The following is a 26,509-nucleotide window of genomic DNA, read 5'->3' as shown; positions in this document are numbered from 1 at the left end:
ATCTCTGTTTCATTCCATGTGAAGAAGCATGACAAAATCCCAAGAATTTTAAAACTGGAGTAGGTGTTTGGTTTTAATTTTGCATATCAAAAGCCAAAGGGGAAAGAGAAGCATCTTTGTGCTTCATTGTTTCAGTGATGGCTGGCTGGCAATCTGCAGTAAAATCCATGCAGAGCCAAAGCACTTTGGGCTTATCAGACACTATGATTTACCTGAAACTGCATTGCAGAAAGCTTTTCCATCAGAAATTTTAAATGTGTTTTGTCTTAATTTACAGTAAAATTAATCACCTGGGTTGGAGCAATCCCAAGCACAGCTACAGGTTGGGCAGAGAAGAGATTCAGAGCAGCCCTGCAGAGAAGGACTTGGGGGCGTTGATCAATGAGAAATTGAACATGAGCCAGCTTCAGTGTGCGCTCAGAGCCCAGAAAGCCAACCGTATCCTGAGCTGCATCAAAACGAGCGTGACCAGCAGGTCAAAGGAGGTGATCCTGCCCCTCTACTCTGCTCTCGTGAGACCTCACTTAGAGTATTGTGTGCAGTTCTGGTGTCCTCAACATAGAAAGGACATGGAACTGTTGGAACAAGACCAGAGGAGGGCCACGAGGATGATCAGGGGACTGGAGCACCTCCCATATGAAGAGAGGCTGAGAAAGTTGGGGCTGTTCAGCCTGGAGAAGAGAAGGCTGCGTGGAGACCTCAGAGCAGCCTTCCAGTATCTGAAGGAGGGCTATAGGGGTGCTGGAGAGGGACTCTTCATGAGGGACTGTAGTGATAGGGCAAGGGGTAACAGGTTAAAACTTAAATAGGGGAAGTTTAGATTGGATACAAGGAAGAAGTTCTTTACTGTAAGGGTAGTGAGGCACTGGAATGGGTTGCCCAGGGAAGTTGCGAATCTTCCATCCTTGGCGGTGTTCAAGGCCAGTTTGGATGAGGCCTTGGGTGGCATGGTTTAGTGTGAGGTGTCCCTGCCCATGGCAGGGGGGTTGGAACTAGATGATCTTAAGGTCCTTTCCAACCCTAACTATTCTGTGATTCTATGATTCTAAAAAGGAAATGAACGACTGCCTTTGAAAGAGAATTCCATGATACTTTTCTCCTCACCTGCCAGTGACTTCCTTCCAGCCATCGCTTTCAAGAGAAAGAGTCATAAGGACGTGATTTTTGCTGATATCATATTAACTCCGAGCTCTATGGCTTGCTTCATCTGAGCCTGTTATTTAGGTCTCACTGATACCTGAAAAACATCTGTTTTGCTGTCAAACTCCAGAGAAAGTGGGGTTTGGCAGTTTATCCCATTTAGTATTTGCGAAGCCACAGAAGTTCACAAGCTCTAGCTGGATTCTCCTGTTTCAGTGCTCTGCTTCCTCCAGTATTGAAAAGCATGTCCACGCTGGATGCTGGAGGATGATAGTGGAAAAAAAACAATCCAAAAGCCGAGCTCTAGGAAGCCAGGAGATAATGGAGAAGCAACTCATCTTCATCTTTATCCATATGCATGCTCTGTTAGAGCTGTGGGCTCAGATCAGAACTCCAGGCTGTGATGGCAGATCCCTCATATCTCTCTGCTGAGTGTTATCAATGTCTGTGAGAGCCTCACTCCCTTGACAGCTTAAGGAGAAATGGACATCAAACTTCCTTGGGCTTGCCTTGTGGGTGCCAAAAGTACCTACAGGTTTCCACTGTTTAATGAAGGAATACATGTACTTAGTTTAAGGGAGACACTTTCCCAGGGACTTAAAATTTAAGGACTTATGAAGGTGGACTAGCTGCTACACAGATTTAATTCCACCAAAGCTAAAAATCAGCATCCTCAGAAAGCTGTGCCTGATGACCTAGCCTGGAATTACAATCCTGGAAATCTGACTCCTACACCAGGCATACAGGAAGAAACTTTGTAAAGGAGAGTCATGGTTTATGCCCAGCCAGCAATGCAGAACCATACAGCCGCTCTCTCACTCCATCCCTTCTTTCTTCCCCCACTTGCGGAGGGATGGGGAAGAGAATCGAAAGAATGCAACTCCGTGGAGTTGAGATAAGAACAACCCAGTAACTAAGGTATAACACAAATCACTACTGCTACCACCAATAATAATAATGATAAGGGAAATAACAATGGAAGAGAATACAACCGCTCACCACTCACCGACAGATACCCAGCCCAACCTGAGCAGCGATCTAGTCCTTCCAGGTAACTGCCCCCGGTTTATATACTGGGCATGATGTGCTGCGGTATGGAATACCTCTTTGGCTAGTTTGAGTCAGGTGTCCTCTCTCTGCTTCCTCACGGCTTCCCATGCCCCTCCTCACTGTCAGAGCATTAGACTGAGAAAGTCCTTACTTAGCAACAACTAAAAACATCGGTGTTACCAGTGTTGTTTCCAGGTTGAAAGTCAAAACCACAGCACTGCAGTAGCTACCAAGGAGGAGAAAAACAACTGCTAGTGCTGAACCCAGGACAAGGAGGAATGTGTTTAGACTCTTAATTCCTTCTGTTCTTCTTGTGCATCTATGTCTGTGGTTTGCAGGCACTCACGGTTTTTGCCAGCAGTGCTGCTTTCATGTGCAAAGTGTTAGGGCCACCCCATGCCTCTCTTTCTCTTCAGGCTTTGGTCACGAGTCCCAGAAAATCTGGTTAAAGCCCTGCTCACAATGTTGGCAAGCCCATTGGCAGAGACAGTCTTGCTGGACTTTGCCAACCACATCACCTCTTGCCTTGCAGTCATCAGGCATCAGAGAGGATGCCCCAGTATCTGAACTGCTGCTTGCAGCACCAGATGTGACCTGCAGAATATGACATCTCAGTGCTTGTTATTGTGAGATGTGAGATGCATTAGTGGGTTCAAAGAGGGGCTAGGAAAATTCATGGCGAATAACTATGTGTGCAACTTCCAGCTCAGGAAGCTGGGGAATGGCTGGAGGGCAGAGCAGGAAGAACTCTACAGGCAACCCCAGTGGGGGCTCCTGGACACTGTGTGTATTAAAAGAATGGACCAGCAGGCCTTTGAGATGACCCAAACTGGTTTTTTTATGTTGAATGTTCTTACAGTGCTGTAACTCTATGGAAGGGACAGCTATAGGGTAGTTTATTTGCCAGTCTGGAGCCTTTAGGCATTCTGCCATCCCTTCAGCTCCTCTCCAAGAAGAGCACACGTGAGTCCTGTGTAGCTCTACACAGACACCTGGGATGCCCTTGGTGGCTAAAATGGCCCTAAGTACATATGTTTGGGTTCTCACTGTTTCTGGGACCAGGTCAAAATTGACAGGGGCCCTCTTTGAACAGCAGTACTTTTGAAAGAGTTGAATATTCATGTTCTGGTGACCAGAGACACAAGGTTTTGGGCACTGCAGTATTAGGAAAGAGTAAATGCCAGTACTTGACATTAATTTGTTTTGAGTTCTGGCCCTAGGTCTTTAGTCTGCTGACTCATCCCTGTATGAGTCTGTTCTTCACAGACAGGGAATTGAGATCTTCACTGAGAAAACAGAAGCTCATATGCCAAGTTGGCATTATCTCAGGGTTTGATATGTGCAGAAGAGCCTGACAATAGCTAATCCTCTGTGCAACAAAGGCCTTCTGAAGTAAGCAGGCCATGGAGGGAAGGGAATGTGGGACATCATTAAGCTCTCTAGGCTGACGGTGTATCTATCACCAGTGTGTTGAAGAGTAGAGCAGATGAGCAGGTAGCTTTGGGGTAGGCAGGCCTGTGCCAAAGCATGCTGCCATGCTGAGTATGCCATGGTAGGGGAAAGCATCTGACGCACATGCCACCAGCAAGTTTCTCGACCTGATAGCCCCTGGTAATTTGGAGAGGAAGCTCATGAGAACAGCAACAAAAGATGCCTGTTGTTTGTGGCTATTTTAGAAATGGTACCACACAGAGTTAAGCAATAGCTGCACTCAGACAGCTCCACGGGCTGTCAAGCAAAGCATTCTCCTCACTGACAACGAGTACAGCTTCTCCCTGCAGCCTCCACCTACTCCTGCCGCTAATGCTTCGCTCATGTTCTGGAAGAGAGAGCCTCTGCCCTCTCCTGTACAACTACTGACATTGCTGCCCTACCACCTTTACCCCTTCCTGCCTGACGGCATGATCCCATACACCTGTAAAAATCTTCGTTTCAGAGGACTGGAAGGGATGTAAAAAATGATAAGGACATGCCCCCCTGCCACATGCAGGTGCCAAAAGCAGAGACTTCACAGCCGCTCTTCTTTCCCCAGGCTGCTCCAGTGCTTCATGACTGCCTTTAGGGAGGCCACCCTCTTTGAGGAACGGCTAAGTGGAACCTTCTCTCTCTGGTTTTGGCTCCCTTCTCTTTGTTTTCTTCACTGAGGACAGATTGTCCTGGGTTTTGTCACAGTAAGCTGCAGACTGCTTTCCTGTTCCTCCTTGTTCCTCCCTTCCTCAATGATCAAGCACTGCTTTTCAGCATCAGAAGGTATTAGATCCTACTAAATGCTGGGTCCACTTAACTCTTTTCTTATCTGGAGGAAAGAGAGAGGGTTTTTCTTGTGTAGAAGTTTCTCATGCATACATGTTTTTCCACTTTGCCTGAAACCTTTAAAAACTTAAATTTTCATTATTTCAAGGCACAGGATAAAAATAATTGAATTTTAGTAAACATTGTTTGCTAAACTTCTTAAAAAGCTGAAGCATCCAGTGTCTTAATTTTCCATTCTTCAACTGGAAAGTGATTTGTGGTAGATTCTCAAGAAGAAAAAAAAATCAAAATAACTACCCATTTTTCTGGAACACTTTTGATCTAAAATCACCTTAAAAAACTTATCAAACCATATATGCCGATATAACAGCAGACATAGTGTTAAAAAATAAATCTGATTATGCTTTCCCAGAGTGAGGAGAAAAGCTAAGATAAGGTAAAGGTAAGGAATGTTGAAGATGTGCAGCCGGGCAGAGCAATCCCTCCATCGCAGCCTGCACGGTGCACTAAACGGGCTGGAAAAGCTCCTCATGCGGAGGGGTGAGCTGAGGATCGCTGCTGTGGGGTCAGACTCATGAGGAGCAGGACTCAGGGCTGTCCCCAGCAGGTAGGTTGGATGTAACTCTCTCACAGGAGTTCTGTGGCAAAGGCATGGTCTGAATAAGCCAGATCCAGGGAACAAGGAAGGGCACAATTACTTTCAGCTAGATAACAACAAACCACACAAGGAGACAGTATTTTGGATATGAAAGCATCTTATTTGGGCTGGAAGTTCAATTTAATTGGATTGTAGCTTGGTTTAAAATCAGAACACTTTTCTGTTGACAGATTTACTTACCATGGGGGTTTCATTTTTTGGTGTATGTGAAACTTTGATTTCAACAGCAGGATGAAACCTGATGGTTTATGCTCTAAAATTAGTCTACTTTGTATAGTGTTTTGATACTTCATGTTTGCTTTTTAATTTTTTTTTTATCTGCTAATTTGGTTGTTTTGAAAACCAAACACCATGCTGATTCCCCTGCCAAGTACAAGCGAATGTGTTCATACCTGCGCTTCTTTCTGCTGAAGAACTTGGCAGCGAAGGTCACTGGTAGCACATACAGAAACAACGCTAGTGCATATGAACTAACTTTGGCAAAATACCCAGTGGCTTATATCTTTTCTTTGAGACACTTCTTACAATACATACAAGGCATTTTTTTATACCTTCTCTCCTGCCTAACTCCAACAAGAAACCCGATTTTTTGGAAACCTAAATTGTCAAGATCTCAGTCTCTGTCATAAGTGTATAGATTGTGTTAGACTTCATCAATTGTTTTCCGATTAGATTCAGTTCAGTGCTGAACAACAAACTGAACAGACATTTCAGGCTGTTCACTGAACAAAACCAGAAATTAAACAGGTGGGTATTCAGGGCTAGCTAGAAAATGATGAGGAAAATTCCAGAGTTATGATGAAATCTTCTTTATTATACATTCTGAATTCACTGAGCCCTGCTTACAGCTTTGGGCATAGAAACAGAGCAGGTACAATCAAGTAAACTCAATCACAGCCTGCTGCAATCTAAGACACCTGAAAGCCCATTAATAATTGTTGGGATTTGTAACTCATTAACCAGCTCAGACATGACATAGTCCAGACTGTGTGAAGGTAGACTGAACATCCATGTGTGTGTGCGCCCGGGTTCACTGGCAGAGGGCAGATGAGGCAACAGAAGGCAGCCAAGTATCCAGATATTAGATTGACTTATTCTTTTGCTTTTGAGAGCTCATCTTTGCCATTCCAATCTACACGCACCCCTCTGAAAGTCAATGGAAATTTGGCACCTGAAGAATTGCTTTATTCGGGGGGGATGCTGAATTTCAAGGACCGAGTTGTTGAACGAGGATTATTTCCGCAGTGTTCAATCTCCGTTTTGCCTTTGCAGTGTGTGACTACAGGCAGCAGGGGCTGCTCCTCCTGCGCCAGCAGCCCCAAACATACTCAGAGCCCCTTATCTCTTCTGTATTCTGGAGATCAATTCACAGAACAACGATACCAGATGGGGAGATGTTGCATTGTCACAAAGTCAATATTTTTAAAATGCTGAATGATTAAATAAAGATTGTTTCCTGGTTATACATTAAGGTACAGTCAGTTGCCAGATGAGAGATATAAAGAGTATACAGAGTCTTGCACAAGCTATGATTTAGTACCAGGAAGTACCTGTCAATAAGAGATAAGCAGCCTTTAAAGATGCAAGTGTTATTACTCTAGTAATTGCCTAAAACAACTTTCTGCTCTTGTCAGGAAATGATGCACTTACTCATTCTTGCTCTTTTATCCATGGCCAGAACTGAATTCTCTCTCTTATTCCCCATATGCTCTGGCACGAGTGTGTACAACCTGCCATTACCATCAGCCACGATCCTGTGTGTTGAGCTTGCTTCTATCAGAGAGGGACAGGGAGCATAATACAGGCTGTTTTTCATCCCGAAGGAGTCTACCAATACACTGATTCCTTCTCCGGGTGTTACACTATGTCACTGACAATGTTTGTGACCTTCTGCAGAGTTGTTAATAGCGGTGTCTAGGCAGACAGCAATTTTTCCTCATCATATGGGCATTTAACCTTTTCAGTTTTCTTCTTGCTGCAAATGAACACAATCTCGGCATCTCCCTAGAGGTTCTCACTGCCAGCAGAATGGCAATTAATGGCAAATTGGCATTCATTGCCAATTTCCAAATGGCAATTAATCAGCAAGAAAAAAATATGCCAGCAACCTGGTTTTTGTGAAACACTTTTGACAGGCTTTTACTTATTTTCTTTTATTTTGTTTTGAGGAACGGATTGACCCAGCAAATATTTTATCATAGCATAGCCATGCCTAAAACTGACACTGACACTGAGATGCTGCATCCTCCTGTGGGCGTTCTTGGGCGTCTCTGTGAGGGGTATCAGGAGATGCCTCCCACTTTTTCCTCCCAAACTCTTTGAGGGCAGAGAGGAGAAGGAAAACATAGATTTAAAAAAGGTTAAATGAAAGGACTCTGGCAGCCCAGCGGCAATCACCCAGGGGAGCCACTTAATTGCAGGTTGGGAAAACCACTGCCACCAGTGTCACCTTGGAGACCGGCTGGTAAACTCCAGGCGTCCCAAAAAAGGGGGAGGGCAAGGCAGCCGGGTGTGTAAACAAGTAAAACGAGATGGACAAGGAAGCTCTGCAGTGAGCCTGTGGCCCTGCAGCCCTTCCACTTGTCGCCTGAGCCCGGCGAGAGCGTGGGAGCAGGGAGGCTGGTGGGGGACGGTGCAGTCCCAGCCCCTTAAACACCTCCCAGGTCCTGGGTGGAAACCCCGGGTGCAGGATAGCATTGCAGGTAAAGGATTTTCTCTCTTGCTTGTTAGCTCACAGTGAGCTTCTCCAGTCAGTTGAGCCTGCTGTTCAGCAAAGATTAGGGGGGTTTATATACACATCTCTCTCTATACATGTATTTTGCAAAATGTGTATATATGTATGCTATAAATATATATGCAAAATAACAAAAGCAGTTATGCTTCACCTGCCAGAAGAGGGGAGCTGTATGATGCTGGGGATGGTGGAGAGGCAGAGGGGTCTCTGGGGGCAGGAAAGCTGTATTTTTAAGGAGGTATTTAGATGGTTGCCAAATAGTCACATGGTTTTCATGCTTTTAAGAATTTGATGAAATTATTGGGAATAAACCAAACGCGTGCAATTGATCTAGGCCACTTAATCTATTCCCACATACTGGGATATTCTGCTCTGGGGTGGCGTGTTTGTCCAGGACAGGGGCTTTCTAGCAGAGGCTCTGTGGGTTTCTGCCTGCCACACGGGGGTGTTTTTCAGGATTTTCACTGGAGGTATTTGAGCTCAGCTCAAGGAAAACATATAAACAAATGGTGCTGAGTTTATATTAAATCTGACTTGTGCCAGGTTTAAGCCTCAGGCTTAGAGGCATGTAAAGGGATCTGATTGCTGATCAGTCAGAGGATCTTCTGGAAAAACCCAACTCAGAATTTCAGGTTTTTTACTTGTTAAGAAGAAATGCAGTCATTTCTGTGAAGCCTTCACAGCACAACATTGCCCATAGAAACAAACAATGCTAAGAACGTGGGTATTGTAATTCCTTATAGCTCAGGTTATTATACAAAACAAAACTCTCTAGCATTCGAAATTAAATTAACCAGCTTCTTTTTTATTTCACAATGGCACACGTTCCTCTTGGAAGAGATATATGAATTAAAAACATGCAAAATCATGGTTATGACCTTTTCTTGATTTATTTATGGTTAGTAATGCATAACACATTTGTAAGGTATACAGAGAACAATTGTATTCTATAAATCCTGTCTGTATCTGTAATTACTTCACATTATCCAAAAAAGGCTGAAAGCAAAATGAGAGGAGAGGAGAGAAAAGAGCATGTGAATTGCTGTGATTCCTCCTGGCTCTGATTCAGAATCTTTTTTCTTATTATGCATTATATCTCTTAACAGCCTAGAAGGCTATTTACCTCTAGTTTAAACCAGCAGACAACAGAAATAGGGAAGTGGTAGCCATGTTACTATGGACCAGGATCACATGCAGTAAGGTTTATAAGTGGTTTTCTGTGTTTATTCAATTTATAGAAAGGATTCTCAGATGCATGCTACTGTGTGACACACAAAGCCAGGTCATATTTTAGCAGCTTTAGTGTAACGTGTAAGTGCAGTCACTTTCTGAACAGACTCCAGTTGCTGAGTTTTATATAACAACATGGTGGTTTTGGTTTTGTTATTGTACATTATAGAGAATGAAGATTTGCACAGTGGCAGAAGTACTTACTATATATAATATTTATTAGTGGTTTCAACCATGATTCATGGGGAAAAATGGGAATATCACACCCTCTGGTGTTAGTGAGATGATTAGAGTGCTCTGTCCCACTTCATCAGGAGCACTGAGAAAAAAATGGAAAAGGTCATGAGCAACAGCAAAATCGTCTAACATCTGGAAACTCATTTTGTAGCAAGAGTCCTAAGCTCTGTCTGATTACCTAGCCAAAAAGGGTTTAAAAAGGACCTTCAAGTCTCTGTTTCTGAACAAACTTTAATAGACAGCTATGTAACGCAGTAAAAGAAAATAAAGCAGCATCTAATGATGGGAATAATTCAGACTAGAAATTGAAAAGAAAATCATTCAATACCGGAACAACTTAGCTTAGAGGTGGTGAGCTCTCAGCTAGAAATGCTTGTAGGCGTAGAAACAGACTTGTTGCTTACAGCAAAGACAACTGGCGACTGGCCAGTTTCAGTGGCTTCTGAGGTACAGGAGATCATAATCGTGGAATCCCAGCATGGTTTGGTACCAGTATGGAAGGGACCTTAAAGATCATCCAATTCCAACCCCCTGCCAAGGGCAGGGACACCGTCCACGAGACCAGGTTGTTCAGAGCCCCATCCAACCTGGCCTTGAACACTGCTGGGGATGTGGCAGCCACAGCTTCTCTGTACAACTTCTTCCTCACAGTAAGGAATTTCTTACTTATATCTAATACAAATCTACCCTGTTTCTGTTTAGAAGCATTATGCCTTATCACTACATGCCCTTGTTGAAAGTCCCTCTCCAGCTTTCTTGTAGCCCCACTTTAGGTATTGGAAAGCTGCTATAAAGTCTCCCTGGACAGTAGGTATCATATCAGATGATCCCTACCTAGCCTCAATTCATGAATCTTGCTGCAATGACTCTTTGAAGAACATTGCAGTATAGTGGAAATGGCTCCACTGAACTTGAGGCAAAGACTTACTACACTCTTTTCATGGTGTGTGTTTGGGTAGATTTTTGCAGCATGGAGTGGAGACGAATTATGTCGTCATTTGTCTCAGTATTTATAGATCTATACAAGCACATAATAGTACAGGGGCATATTGCACAATGACATGCATACATTATGCACTTTGTCTATAGATGCGTGTGCATTATATATGCATCTGAAAGTTACAGTACACAATTACATAATGTAAATACAGTTTGCACTGCGTTTATGTAACCTTACTGGATTCTATATTCTTGCCAGCTAAACATCTCCCTTTAAGGACACATCACTGTTTGCAGAAAGCATTTTTGACTGCTGATCTCACATAGCCCTAAGGTCTTTATGGTCACTTGTTAATGAGTTCCCAGAAGAACTTGGCTCATTCTGGCTGGAGCAAAACTGAAATGTCTCTTTTTTTTACCATGTTGGATTTCTGTGATAAGCTTGTACTGAAACCATTCTGAGGCAGCAAAAACATTTTCTTTTTCTGTTTTTAAGAGCCCAGCTGGTGCTGTCTGAAGGTGTTGCAGAAGTCAGCCCATGCGACATTACTAGCTGCAATACCCAGTGCTCTGTAGGTAGGAGTGGATTAGTGAGGATGAAACAGTCTCATTCCGTGTTTCTCAGAAGTTTCCTTGACTGTTTCAATTTATACTTCTACACATGCAGTGACAACAAGATTGGAAGTACAACATGCACTGACTATACCTCACAGTGTGGCGTTTCACGACATGGACTCAACCAGGAGACTCAAATCCAATTTTATTACAACCAAGCCCTTTTTATCCCCCTGTTCCGTACTTTCCCAACCTGCACGTACAGACAATATTCAATCTCATTGGCCCCTGTAAAGCTCTCCAGGTAAACAGTCCAATCACAGTGCTGCAGACCCTCTCACAACCCCCACATCCTCTGGCCTCCAACTGAGATTCCCGCCACAACTATATCCTGGCCCATCCCCCAAGGCTTGTTTTTGGACCTTCCCTGTTCTTCAAGGCCCCAACTCATTGCCCTAGTGCTTGTCAAGCACCAAGGCCTCAGAGCTCATTCCCAAGCTGTTTTTCATGCAAATCTTATCACCTTCACTCCCCACATCACAGGGCAACCCATCCTCCTCATCTCCCCATCCCAGAACATCCTCAGCAGAGCACCAAGTGCCCTCCAAGTCAAGAGCTCTTCTGTGACTCTGACCAGCCTTTCTGTGACTCTTTTGTGCCCTGGTCCTGTGATGCTTTAAGGGCCAAAAAATATTTTGGAGGCCTCGTGATCCACAGCCAAGCTAAGGAATGGCAGTCCTGATCCTGAGCATGTGGTCAGCAGCCAAGCTTCAATGTGCCTCTAAAATTTCATTAGGAGCATGGGCAGCCCCTGGTGCTCTTAGCAGAAAGTACAAATAATTCCTACAAGAGAAGGAGTGACTGTCTGCCAGCCTGGGCTGTGGTGTATCACGGCATGGACTCAAGTTGATGAAGAGACTCAAATCCAAACTGAGACTCAAATCCAACTTTATTACAACCAAGCCCTTTTTATCCCCCTGTTCGGTACTTTCCCAACCTGCACAAGCAGTTACATTCAATCTCATTGGCCCTGAAAACTCTCTAGGTAAATAGTCCAATCACAGTGCTGCGGATACTCTTATAACTCCCACATCATCAGCTGAGACTCCCGCCACAACTACATCCTGGCCCACCACCCCAAGACTTGTTTTTCTACCTACCCTGTCCTTCAAGGACCCAGCTCCTCGCCCCAGGGCTTTTCAAGAACCAGGGCCTTAGAGCTCATTCCCAAACTGTTTTTCATGCAAATCTTATTGCCTTCACTCCCCACACTGGGCCTGCTGCTCTTGGTCGTGCTTACTCCAAATCCATGGGCTGTGTTGTCACGTTTTATTCCACTGTCTTCCTCTGAGGGAAGCTGGAAAGTTTATGTGACTGTTGCAGAGTCCTGAAATCCTGGAGCGTTAAATGCTGTGCAAGTTTAGGGTATTAATTTGTCCTACAGTTGTGTTAAAATAGTACAAGGTGTCATCTGTAGCTGAGGTCAGATCTTAGGGTGATTGCTGTAGCTCAGATGTGTAATGAGAGAAAGCACTGCTCAAGAGATCTAGAGCTACAATGGAGCAAAACCAAACAAAAGGAAAAGGTCTTCACCCAGGACAATTTTTGCTCTTCACAGCAAAAATTTTTCCATCTATCTGTGGGCAAATGCCAACTGCAAATCTGGCTAGGCTGAGGAGGCTTGGCAGGGCTGCTGGGGTCCATATGCAGCACTGCCCTTCTGGGTGCGTACACTAGTTTTCAGTGTGCTCATACACTGTAGGCAGCAAATTCTCACTCACAATTTCATGTTTCCATCTGTGTTAATCACAGGGTAGTTGGCCTAGCTCTCCTTTCATTTCTGGTGGCCCAGATTGGCAATTACCTCTTCTGATAGAAGGGTATAAGGAAAAGACAATAGAGGGTCAAAATGAGTCCTCATGAAAGAGTTGCCAGCACCTTGCAAGTGAGGGATTTGGGATGCTCTGTATACTAAGGTAGGTTTCAGCACTCTGCCTTGTGCATGTGAATCCAAGCCGTATGAGTGCTTTTGTCTTCCAGATGCCAGGCACTGCGAGGCATGATCGAGAGATGGCAATCCAGGCCAAAAGGAACCTGTCCAAAACCACTGACCCTGTAGAAAGACTTCGACTACAGTGTTTAGCAAGGGGATCTGCAGGCATCAAAGGACTTGGCAGGTGAGTCTAAGAACTCAAATCCATTATTTAGCATAATAATTTTAGCAATAAGAGGCTCGCAGGCTAAGCAGTGACTAAAACTTGAGTTTCCTCACTCCTTTGCAAATGGCACAACTCACAGACCCTGAGCCTGGGGCTCCTGTGTTTTGGGAGACAGGACTAACTGTCTTACCTGTTTAAGGACTGAGAGAGGATCATGAATCCCACAGAGGAAGTTGCTTCTTTGAGATTCAGAACAACTTCCTCCAGGGAGAAAGAGGGAACATGAAACACTCCCTCTTTCTTTGACATTTTCTATAATTATCTGCATCAAAAGAACCATGACCAGCAGGTTTAAGGAGATGATCCTGCCCCTCTACTCTGCTCTCGTGAGACCTCACTTGGAGTATTGTGTGCAGTTCTGGTGTCCTCAAAATAAAAAGGACATGGAACTGTTGGAACAAGTCCAGAGGAGGGCTACAAGGATGATCAGGGGGCTGGAGCACCTCCCGTATGAAGACAGGCTGAGAAAGTTGGGGCTGTTCAGCCTGGAGAAGAGAAGGCTGCGTGGAGACCTCAGAGCAGCCTTCCAGTATGTGAAGGTGGGCTACAGGGATACTGGAGAGGGACTCTCCATCAGGGACTGTAATGATAGGACAAGGGGTAATGGGTTAAAACTTAACAAGGGGAAGTTTAGATTGGATGTAAGGAAGAAATTCTTTACTGAGAGGGTGATGAGGCACTGGAATGGGTTGCCCAAGGACGTTGCGAATTTTCCATCCTTGGTGGTGTTCAAGGCCAGGTTGGATGAGGCCTTGGGTGACATGGTTTAGTGTGGGATGTCCCTGCCCATGGCAGGGGGGTTGGAACTAGATGATCTTAAGGTCCTTTCCAACCCTAACTATACTATGATTCTATGATTTTATCTCAATAATGGGGATTTTGTGCTTCCTTTCTGTTAGGATGTGATTTCCTTGTGTGTAGTGGTCTATTAGCTGTCTCTCTTATGGGAGGCATCTAAATTCCTTCTGCAGTCACCCTGAGAGTATGGGTCACCCCACCCCTAAAAAAGGGGAGCTGCATCTCCTTGAAGCCATGCTCAAGCCATGGGCTCAATAAACTACAGACGAAACGTTGGTGACAAGCTGAAACTTCATCTTCATGCCTAACATATGTATATAAGTTAGTATATATGTATTAGTATATATATAAGCAAATATATAAAAGTTAGCATACATAATTTTTATATATTATATATATAAGAGAAATACATATATATTCCTACAATAAGAAGACTCCTTCAGTTAAGGCAGCCTTCATCTCACTTAACTTCAGCTGTGTAATATTCAGACACTCAATCTAAGCAGGTCATCTCTCCTGTCATTGTGTTGTGGTTTTGGGTCTTTCTCCCCTACTTTTGTTTCTCTGGTGGGGTTCCGTTTTTCTGGTGGGGTATTGTTTTATTTTGTTAAAGGCTTTTTTTTTTTTTTTTGGTAGTTGTTTTTTTGTTGTTTTGGGTTTTTATTTGTTGGTTGGTTTCTCTTTTCATCAGCAGACTGTGGGGAAAATGTTATCTTAGGAAGGTTTCTCTGTGCACTGTCACTGTGCTAAACTGCTACAGCATTCTCCAAGTTTTCCTAAGCATTCTCCTCAATTTGCACATTTTCCACAGAGTGTTTAGAATTATGGATGATGACAACAGCAGGACCCTTGATTTCAAAGAGTTTGTGAAAGGATTAAATGATTATGCTGTGATGATAGACAAGGAAGAAGCACACGAGATTTTCCGGATATTTGACAAAGATGGCAGTGGAACAATTGATTTTGATGAATTTCTTGTTACACTGAGAGTAAGTCTGGGAATTTATGTTTCTACTGCATTAAATGGAGAAAAGCGTTGATTCGTCATTAGCCAAACACAAACCACAGCAATTTGTTCACCTTAGTAACTAGCAAAGTCAATAGCTCTATTTAAAGTCAGTAACTCTTGAGAAGTTAAAATATTCTATTTTCATCTAAAAATGCTAAAGGAGAAAATCACCTTAAAGAACACCTCTGTGGATGTCAGAGGTCAGAAACCAACATCCCTGCAATTTATTGGAAATGCGTAAGGCTCCTCTTAAATAGAAGAATAGAACAGAACAGAACAAAAAAGAGCAGAGGAAAACAGAACAGAACTGAGCAGAGCACAGTAGAATAGAAGAGTTGCAAATAAATGGTTAATTTTTTAATTGATTGCTGCCATGATTTAGATACCTAAATTTCTGTATTACAGTCCAGTTACCTATGTGGTTCAGCCCATTAGTCTCACTTTTTCTGTCATTTTATAATGCTTTTCTTTATAAAATTAACTAACCCAGTAGTTGTTTTCCCTAATCAACCACAGAGCGAATGATTTTGGTTGGAGCCTCTTTGCTTTGCTGAAGTCTAAACAATTTAGAAAGAAAATAATCAGTGCTTAGAGTAATAAGTAATTTCTTGATAGAAATATTAAAAATTGGTAGAAAAGTGTTCTAGCTAGCATTTCTCCCTTATTGTCTATTTGCTATCACATTGATAGACTCGATCACACTGCTTTTCTGGTGATATATATGGCCCTTCCTAGCTCATGGACAGTGTAAACTGTCTGCAGTTTGTTGTCCAAGTGCCCTGAGATAAGTTTACTATTAACAGGAGCATTTACTTGAATTTGGAACTGGGCAAGTAGTTGACAGAAATTAAATGATTCTGATAATATTTCTTCACAGCCTCCCATGTCAAATGCAAGAAAAGAGATCATCATGCAGGCATTTAGAAAGTTAGATAAGACTGGAGATGGTGTCGTAACAATTGAAGACTTACGGGAGGTGTATAATGCAAAGCATCATCCCAAATACCAGAATGGAGACTGGACAGAAGATCAAGTTTTTAGGGCCTTTCTGGATAATTTTGATTCACCCTATGACAAAGATGGGAAGGTAAGTGAAAACACCAAATGTCGAACCATGAAATCACCATCTGACTCAGTATTTGACGTAAATTATTGAATGTGAGAATGATTGCAGTACCAAACAGGCATTTCTGTCACATTTATGAAGGACTGTAAAATAAATGCTAAACCTCTGTGTAGAACTAACGATTAAGCATTCAGAGGCAAAGGGACTCTGCAGGAGGTACAAGAATAGACATGAGATTTCATTTACAGGATTGTAGCCTTAGTGCTCTACTTTCATAGGTTACTTTATCTTCAGACTAACCCATATGACTGCTGATTTTAAGATCCACATACACTAGAGGATTTTTCACTTCTTAGCAGAACAAGTACCAGGATCTAGTTCAAAAGCAGGTTCTCTAATATATGAAATATTTTACAGTTAACACTTCTCCAGTGTGTAATTACTGAGACAGTTTATTTGGAAATCAATCCATAATAGAAACAGATTTATCCACAGAGAATTGGAGGGAGGGTGAGGTTGGGTAGGCTGCCAGCAGTCATGTGCTGGGCTCGTAGTCCTTCCTGCTCTCCACCTCGCTTCTCCAGGGCAGATGTAAAACCTTGGCATCTTCTGTGATGGCCTTCTTACGCATCTGCTTTGTAACTGTCACTGAGCCAAGCATGCTTTGTTTCCCCTTGCTGTGTGTTTCCAAACTTCTTTGGTCTGAACTTACACATGTTTAACCAGCTCAGAGAAATGGTGGGTCATTGCTGTTCACATGGTGATATTCTACGTCCGATGATGTTTAGAATAACAAATGAGGTGAAGTTTCATCAGCACGTTGTGTAATGTATTTATCACTTTGCAATTTTGAGGTTGCACCTGGGTTTTCATGGCTCCGCTACACTTAGTGGCTCTTACCTGTCTAAAAGCTGGCTCCTACTGTCAAATCCTTCTCTTGCTTCAATTTCCAACATTCTATTTGTAGGGAGGTGATGATTTTTCTTTCCCTTGGGCATGACTTTACACTTGGTAGAGCTGAATTTCATCCCTTTTTCTGTTGTCTCATCCTAAAAGGTATCAGTTGTGTGAATGGTTCCCTTCCTTCTCTGCAGCAGCGGTGACATCTAGCAAACCTCAAGCACAATCTTCCTGCTTTTTTGTGCTATAAGTGAACATATTAAATAGGTTCCCAAAATGATCCTTCACAAGTTAAGTGCCTTGTGCCTCGTACACTCTTCAGAGTTTGAGCTTATAGCAAAATTACACTGAGCACTCACTTTTTGTTCAGCAATCCTGACGTTTGCCTATAAACTTGCAGTTTCTTCTGAGAATCGACTATGACTTTTCTGTGCCTGAATCAGACGTCACTAATGACCCTGGTATGAGCTGAAAGCCTAAAATATTTTTAGCAGAAATGCCTCAAGGCTAAGCCTCTGCTATAAAATTCCTCTTCACTGTGATCTTGATGGGCGCCTCTGAAATAGTCAGGGTCAATGAAACTTGTAATCAGTTCCTGATGGCAGGACAGTCTGCAATGTTCATTTCTCCTCATTGTAGCATTTCACTTAGCTCTCAAATGCACAGTGCAGTAGGAGCAAATATTTTTCTATGTGATGCTTATTCAAAGAATGACGCTTCAAGAGTTAGGTCATCACAAAAGACATGCACTGTTTGTTTCTGCTAATCTGATTCTTATTATATTTTTTAATGGTCATTTTAAAACTGATTCAAACTCAAAATGATGATGAAAGATGTTCAAAATATGTGGGTATTCAAAAGAATATTTGCTTCTTTGAGTAAGATGTGTTTAGAGCAACAGCATTTTCTCTCTAGTGAATGGTTATAAAGCTCCTAGCTGTGTCTGGGTTACATCAAAATCCCATTCCCTTTTATTAATAATAATGCAAAAAAACAAAGTATAGCATCCTTGGAAAAAAACTGCGTTAGAACATTTGTCTTTTTGGGTAGCACCAATTTTAACTTCAGTTCCTGTTAATGTTAGTTCAACTCCACACATGTCATTTCCATCCAAGTGCTCTTGGAGGACAAGAGCTCTTATTTCTAGCAAACAGATGAACTTTAGTAAATTTTCAGTGACTTCATTCTTTCTCTTGGATTTCATTCCACTATTAACATGAAATAGCAGATGTTAAATTTCATTTAGAGTTCTTAATGTGTGGTTTTGGCTTACAACATTAAAAAAAATAAAGGCTCATTTTCCTATTTTAAATCCTTTTGTCTCAGGTCACAACAGAAGAATTCATGAACTACTATGCAGGAGTGAGCGCTTCTATAGACACAGATGTCTACTTTATCGTCATGATGAAGAACGCTTGGAAACTATGATCATATGATTAAAGGAGCAAGACTTTATTTCCACCTTTTGTAGGTTCCCATGATTAAATTTATGCACAACCACAGGCTTATTTTCGCAATAGCAGCTTCCAGTAACTGTGCCAATTACAGACAATCTGCAGAAATTATTCCCAGATGCTTTGATAGGCTCAGCCTCAGGGGATTGGAGCATAATCAGGGAGCAGATCTGTCATCCATCCACTCTGCAGATCTGTCCCTTTTTTAACCTGCAGTTCTGACATGGTTTTTCTTTATTGAGACTATCTGCCACTTTCTTCTAAAACATCTGCAGTAGGTCCATGTGGCTCCTGAATATACCCTCCTCCAATGTCACATATAGCTCTGTTTGACAGAGGATATAAGAAATAGAAATCAAAGTATTCTGGAAGGGAGGTGGTCTGGGGCAGACTGTTATAAATGTGAGGAAGCCTGTACCAGGAGGGTCCCAGCCCTCTCACCTGTAGCACTGCAGCATCTCTTGGCCTCTTGGGTCTCACTTGTGCATCGGAGCAACTGCTCAGCTCACCTCTGGGAACATAAAATCATAGAACAGTTAGGGTTGGAAAGGTCCTTAAGATCATCAAATTCCAATCCCTGCCATGGGCAGGAATATCTCACACTAGACCATGTCGCCCAAGACTCTCTCCAGCCCGGCCTTGAACACTGCCAAGGATGGAGCATTTACCACTTCTTTGGGCAACCTGTTCCAAAGCCTCACCACCCTCACAGTAAAGAACTTCCTCCTTATATCTAACCTGAACTTTCCCTGTTTAAGTTTGAATCCATTGCCCCTTGTCCTATCATTACAGTCCCTGATGGCGAGTCCCTCTCGGTATCCCTGTAGCCCCCCCCTTCACATACTGGAAGGCTGCTATGGGGTCTCCATGCAGCTTCTCTTCTCCAGGCTGAACAGCTCCAAATTTCTCAGCCTGTCTTCATATGGGGATATGTGAGTTCCCAGTGCCAGGAGGCTGAAGGGAGAAACAAATCAAGAAGGAAGGACATGGACCAGAATTAATGCAAAACAGTCTTTGAAGCCCTGATTTCTTCCTTGTTTACAGCTCTGCATACAGGCATCTTTCCTGTGTATGCCTGTTTCAAATCTCTTAGGCTTGTTTATAGCTTTTCTCCCCTCTTGGATTTCTTTCTTTTTGTTCTGTGAGATCATCTTGCTAAGACTTCTCTTTAAGTGTTACAGTATATTAATTCTCACTGTTCCTGGAACATTTGCTGGTTTGAGAGCTGTTGTCTATACACACCTACATCAAAAGCTGCTCACTACTTTTTGTATTTATACTGGTTTATGACCAAGCCATGACATCAGGGAACTTTCTGGGGAAAAAAAAAAGAATCTGTAAGTTTCTTGTCTTGTCATCTTCTCTTTCTGATGCTGAAAAAAGGATGGAAACCTGCTCCCCTGGTCACACAAATGAGGTTGCCTCAGCTCTGAGCTATACTTTCATCATACTGAGAGCAGAGAAACGGTGCACAAAACAAAAACAAAACAAAAAATCCAAAAAAGAAAAAAAAAAAAAAGGAAAAAGGAATGGGGAAGGGGGGTCGGGGGGGTACAATCTAATTATTCTTGCTCTCATTCCTTTTCCTTTGTCATCTTCTTTATGCTTCTCTTGCATCATGCTGCTCTCCCAGACTGAAATGCTGCTGCTGTAGCTAGGAGTAAATGGCTTGTGTACGGCAGCATTTGCTCCATTTCAAGCTGGCAACCATCTAAAAGGAGTATAGGCTTACAGGCTGGATTTTCAAAATAGCTGGACTTGTGAAGTCTCAGTTCTTACTTACCTTGGGTTGCTAACAGTTCAAACACTGAAGTCCTGAGTGATTGCTGCTTTGTTCCTGTGCAAACTCTGCTTTTATTGTCTAGCCATGATCTCAGTACAAGCAATAGCTGCTTGAAATTCTCTAGTAATGGCTGTGCAAACTCAATTATTTTCTTTGATCTGCAAGCCTCCAGAAGCCTGCATACTGACTGACATTGGAAGCTGTTGGAGTCTCTTCATGATTGTCATTGATCATAAGAAGAGCCTTTACTTACTGCGATGCTGAATTGTCAACATACTTTCTATGAAAAAAACCAGCCTCTATTAAACAGAGGGTGTATATGTCGTGACAGCCTGAGTAGAATCCATTTATTTCTCATGTATTAATTGCCTCCATAGCAGGGTGTCATGTTAGCTGTCTTCTGTGTTTCAAATAAAAACAAAATAATGCGAATAGACTGTGGGAATCACAAAATAAAAACACTATGTCCTTCTGACATGCTTCCTTGTGTCTTCAGACCCCACAGTGACCTGTTGTGCTGATAATCAAGCACAGTAGAAGGTTCAACCTCTGTAACTGCAGCCAGTTTTTCTTTTCAGTGCTAATACTTTCTGGTTTTACTTAATCCCCAATGCAATTTACCTTTTCAGAAGGGAGGAGTGGTACTGGCAGCAACTGTGGTTTCTTAAAACTAGTGGAAGTTTGTCACCAGCCTCTGGGAGCCTATGACTGAGGGGAGCTTTGTGCTTCAGGATAAGACTTCTGCACTGGGCTTGGCTAAGAGGGTTTTGTGTGGGAACCTGCAGGATGCAAGCAGGGAGAGCTCAAACCCCCTCATCCAGGTGGGAGGGCTCAATGCCCGCCCTATATGACAGCTGCAGATGATGTACCCCAGTGCCCTCAGAGAGGCTCCTGGTTCCTTGGGTCTGCCTGCATGTGGACCTCATTGCATGCTGGATACATTGCTCAGCATCAGGAGGACATTTTTCACAGCTTAGTGATTTCAGAATTTGCACAGAGCAGGTCTCCAAAGGCTATTTTCAGATTCATTTGAAGTCAGTGGCAGTTCCCTATCATTGCAGTGGGAACAATCTGAGTAAAAATTGGTAACTGCAGGGAAGGTAGAGGGCTTTCTGGAAAAATAAATAATCTGGGAAAGAACAATATGTGATTGCTTGTTATCAGATGCCATAGAACACAAATTGGAACCTGCACTGTAAGAAACGTCATTTGATAAATACATGTGCAAATTCATGTAACAAACACACGCATTGCATCGGCTGCTAGCCAGAAAAGCTCTACTAGGAGATGTGCAGCCATAACAACACACTCACATGAGATGCAGTGGAAACACTTTCAGAGATTAACGGCAAGTTAAAGGGATTTGCATAAGACCGGGAGGAACACCAGGGCTAACAGCAGACGCCCCAGGCTGCCCTTTAGCACTTCACCATCCTTGTCTGCTGGGGCTGCTGCACTGCGATCTGAGAGAGCAAAAAATGAAGCTCAAGTGCTCATGTTCAGCTGCAGGCTGCTGTGTGCTAGTTACAGACACAGCAGATGCTGGAGATAAATGGTGATGCAGGCTGTCCTGCCAGTCTGTGGTTGCAGAGCACACACGGCAGATAACGGGGAGGTAGGTGGCAATGCACGCAATCGTATCTGGTGCTAGCATCAAGATTTTCAGATCTTGGCTGGTGCTTCATTTTCGAAGCACTATTTCTTCTTTCTGATTGTGCAACAGATGCTAAACAGGATGGCACAAACCATAGGAGCATCTGAGTCTGCAAGGCTGTGGGCCAGTAGCAGAGGTAAAGACTTTGCTTGTACCTTTAGCCCCCTCCTGCTCCATGGCACAGCACCTTGTTAGGGCTGAGGGCTGCCTGCTCCACTAGGCAGCACCAGAGCTTGCTCTAAAACTGCTGGTGGAGCCCTGTGGTCCCTCATAGAGGAAAAAGGCTGTCTTATACCTCCCCTCAAACTCTGCTGCCACTCCCTACCTCCACTTGAGCCATCAGAGCATCTCTGTGACTCTCTCCATGTTGGAACAAGCAGAAGGCATGTGATGGGGAGATGGGGGACAGCCTTTCCCTCTGATGTGTTCCTCAGAGAAAGGCAACACTCACGCAGCATCCTTTACTGCATTTTGGGTTTACCCCATGTGCTTTTTTTGGCTTCATGTTTTGTCCTGGAGTGGAGATTTTCTGGCTTGTTATGGTCCAGAACTGTTGTTGGCTCATGCGTTGTCCTGCAACATAAATTTCTGGTTCAAGCAAGACAGTTTCAATGCAAGCCCCTCACTGCATATATACTTGAAATTAGACCACAAGGCATATTCAGTGACCTGATTCATGGGTCTCCTGGCAAAAAGCTGTCTTGGTAGAGGCAGATGGAAGTAGCTGAGGTTTTTGCAGATAAAACCACCTGCGCACAGTGCTGTATAAAAGCCAACTTGCCTTTATGTAGCAGCTTTTACACAGTACTGCCTCAAGCCTCTGCAGCAGCATAGGCAGAGCGGAGCTTTGCCATTCCAGAGCTGGGCTCGTGGTTCCGCTGTCACCAGCTGAGATTTTGACTATTTTAGCCTCCCAGCTCTTGTTTTCCACATTGGGAGCAGCAGTGGCAGTGGCAGACTCAGTTTTCCCTGGTAAAACAGCTAATGCTAAGAGCAACCTGCTGCCGTCGGCAGCTGCCCACTATGACTTTCCTTATGATTAAATCCCCTCCTGTTTCTCCAGAAATCCTTTCTCACCAGCCAGCTCAGGAGGAGGGGGTGAGTGAGCAGAAAGCACGATTCTGAGTGGGCTGTACTTAATACCAAGTCTTCAGGTAGCTGAGAGCAGCCTCAGTAATTGAAACAGCCCCCCATACTGCTGAGTTTGAAGCTCCTGTGATTGCAAAGCGAGTGTTTAGGTTCTAGCACCTCTTCAGTTCTGATGACAACAGAGGCTGCAAGAGGTGGGAGCACTGCAGGATGCAAAAGCTTCAGCTCACTGGTTTGCTTTGGACCCCAGGTACAGCAAGCCAGTCCCTGGAAACCTGGACCAAGGCTTCCTCCGTGCTTACAATGTTGGCATTGATCCCAACGGGAGCTGCAGCTGGAGAATAAGGATGAGATCCAGAGTTTGTTGACTGTTTTGGCAAGTAGGAAAAATGATAAAGAAAGGAATGCAATGTTTTGTGAAAGTTAAATCAAGCCTGGTTTTCAGTGGAAAAGCAGAGCTTGTGGTAAAATGTGAGCAGTGTTTATTTTCTTGAGCGAAATCTGTTCTTTTTCATTGAAGACATGATATTTTTGCCAAAAGCTGCGATGTATTTACTTTTTACTTTCAACTGATACTTTATAATTCAAAAATTTTCTGTTTTTTGTTTTGGATGTTCTGTTGTTTTTTGTTTTCTTGTTTTTGGTTTTGGTTTTGGTTTTTTTTTTAGCTAACATACATTTTCTGGGAAACAATAGCACATTGCTTGTAAGAACCTCTGGTTTTGTGGCATAGATTTATTCCTTTAGACATTTCCATCAATACATTTCTGCTTTGTTCCATTTCTTCTTTTGCTTGACTGAATTCTGGAGCTTCTTGCATTTATTTGGTGATGGTGTTATAACGCTGGACTAACCTGATGTCATCGTGACATCTAAGTAATGCAGTTAATATTTACCAATAACTTTTCTCACATTCATTTTTCCAGGACATAAAAGCAGCTCAGTCTCTCTATGAAAGAAGTTTAGTTCATTAACCTCAGTGTTATTGGACATAATGCTGTATGAGAGCTTCTTGCAGGGACACTTGTCAGATTAGGGCAGTCTGACCAAAGAATCAGACTTCTCTGGAAGATGAAAAAGAATTATTTGCAAAATGCGAGGCTGTGTTACAGAAACATATTGCTTTGGGACATAGAGCCATCACACATCATAAACACTGTTTTTCTCATTCTTGGGTTACAAAAGATGAATATTTGAACTGCTATGCAGCTAGTGCTTCTGCGGACAGTGATGCCTAGTTCATTTTAATGATGAAGAAATCCGGAAACTGGCTTTTTCTTCCATTAGCCCCAGCTTTTCTGGGACCAGAGAACATAAAGAAGTGAAACACTGTTTAGTTCGTTGCGGGTTTGAGATTTTTTTCTCACGTTCCAGTCTGATCACCGTTCCCAGAGCTTAATGATGACAACAGCGGGTGCCTCAGTGTTGGACTTCTCTGACACGTAGCTTCATTCAGCAGGTGTCGCTAGCAAGACAAGGAGCAGCCGGCATTACTGAACCTTGGAGCTGCTGGGTGGGAAAGGGGACGGCAGGGTCGGTACGAATTAGCAATGGCATTTCCTGGCATCATTGGTTGTTTTGTTGTGTGTCTGTACATTAGATTTGTTTTGCCAATGTCGTGTTACACACGGGAGTGCTAATTTAGGAGGCTTCATTATCACAATACTATGTAACTGCTTGATCCTAAACTAATGCCTCACAGAGATGATAAACTTCCTTTATGTTATGTTATATTTTAGCTGATTTTAAAGGATAGCTTTAGAAAATCACAACCAAAGAGATAACTAGCTAGAACAAAAAGCATATTGACTAAAACCCTGCTGCTGTTCCCCGCCAGGGCTGCAGGACTGTGATATCAGTGTGTAAACACAGGGCTGTGAATCAGTAAACACTTTTGTTAAGAAATCTGGAAGGGGATGAACTTCTGCTCTGCAGCAAGACCCTGCCAGCATCACCAGGTCCCTTGCTGCAAGAGAGGACAGCTTCATGATCAGCTTGTTCCTGCCTAAAACTGCATCAAATTCAGCCACATGTCCCTGTGGCAGCAGGGGGACCAACCCTTCACAGTTCTTGGCACATTCTTCACACGGCACAGACTTCACTGCACATCGCATGCATTTAACCATCCCTTTGCCCTGGCATGAAGTTCCCCTGCCTCCCCAGGGTTAGCTGGTCTACCTCCCCACTGACACAAAGCATTTCAGTGTTCTTTATCAGCTCATCTAACGAATGTGCACAAAAGGAGGTAAACAAACTAATAAATTCAGCAGGGGACAATTATCGCCTTGAGAGGTAATCAACATTTTTCAGCATCATTAAAATTAGACGGTGACTCAGTGTTATAACTGACAAAAGATTTATTTTATTTCACAGATTAGCGTCTGTGTGCTGCTAGGAGATGTTTGCATAGTGCAAATGAGCTGCGCATAGATAAAGGGGAGAAGTGCAGACAGGGGAGCAGTTGTATTGTACCATAAGCATAGAAGAGGTGGCAAAGCCTGACGGGTACATGCAGAGAGGAGATGGCAGCTCCAGGCATGATGTCATAAAGCAAATACATACAAGCCAGGGTCATCACCCTCTTTTTGTGTGTGCAGCTGAGTATAGCATGAAAGGCAGAAAGTGTGGAGCAGGAAGGTTATGTTGAATTAAAGAAGGTGCATGGAGCATGTGAAATCTGAGTGGACATCTCTGTGTGGATGTTGAGGCAGATGGGAATTTGTAAACAGCTATGGTAAAACTGTCTCATAGAATAAGGAAGCTACTTGGTCCTGACTCAGTGAAGTGTTGTCAAGACATAACTTTGGCTGTATCTTCATGTATGTACCTTGTATCCAAAAGCTGTAGCATGGACCTGAAGTGCTTATGGTGCTTCTTGTTTTGGAGCATATTTGCATTCCTTTTTTTCCCAAAACGAAGCTACGAGTGAGTGTATCACACTGTACACTCCCATCATGTTTATGCTAATAGCTATAAAATTGCAACAAGCATAGCACATACTGTACAGGATTTTTTCTGATGTGCTTTTGCTTCTTCCTCTATCCCCTTTTTGTTTTTCACCATGTTACTGGAAGAAGAAATTTTTGCAGCACAATTTCTATCTGCATCTACAACTGCACTGTGCAAGATAGCACAGTATGAGCATTACCAGCAGCTTTTTTAAAAAGGATATACAAGCATTATGAAGCAAATGAACGTTCAGGGCTTTTCATCTTTTCTGCTGCAACAATCAAGGTTCCATTCAGTGAGAAATAGCAGTAAAACCCATTCTGTAAAATGTCACTGGAATTCCTTGAGCCAAATGCTCATCCCCTTTGCACACACGGACCATAAGGTTGTCCCTTTTTGAAGATTTCGCTGGTGTTGGGTCGAACTGGAGAAGGTGGAGTGCTGTCTTGGGAGTGCTGTTTTTCTCCAGTAGGCTACATCAAATGCAGCTTTTCTGTAATAATCTCTGTGGTTCTCACCAGTCAGAACAAATCTGAGCAGCTCTGATGATGACAGAGGACACTTTTACCCTTAGACTCTGGGAATGTAAATACATTTCAGTAAAAGATAGTTTCAAGCAGCTGGAGGAACTGAGACTGCACAGTGAGGAGACAGTGAGGAGTCACCAACCCCAGAGTGCAGCAAAGCAGCTTGGATTTCCCATGGCCACACTGCTCAGCTGTCGTGCAACCATGTGGCTGTAGCAGCCTTATTTCCGAGCCTGTACTCTGCAATGCGCAGCATCTCATTGGG

The 26,509-nt window shown here is 43.2% G+C and overlaps 1 protein-coding gene across 1 annotated transcript; it reads left to right on the top strand.

Moving 5' to 3' along the window:
- Positions 1 to 12,836: 12,836 nt before the first annotated feature.
- On the top strand, positions 12,837 to 18,216 carry CAPSL (calcyphosine like; the record flags this gene model as incomplete). Its single annotated transcript, XM_080638249.1, has 4 exons — positions 12,837 to 12,973; positions 14,625 to 14,802; positions 15,700 to 15,909; positions 18,115 to 18,216. The coding sequence occupies 4 exons, from the start codon at positions 12,837 to 12,839 to the stop codon at positions 18,214 to 18,216; spliced, it is 627 nt and encodes a 208-aa protein (XP_080494375.1).
- Positions 18,217 to 26,509: the final 8,293 nt, after the last annotated feature.

The sequence above is a fragment of the Psittacula echo genome, assembly GCF_963264785.1.
Source record: "Psittacula echo genome assembly, chromosome: Z".
Taxonomy (NCBI): Eukaryota; Metazoa; Chordata; class Aves; order Psittaciformes; family Psittacidae; genus Psittacula; species Psittacula echo.
Note: the sequence above shows the minus strand (reverse complement) of the source record. Positions and strands in the feature narration are given on the sequence as shown.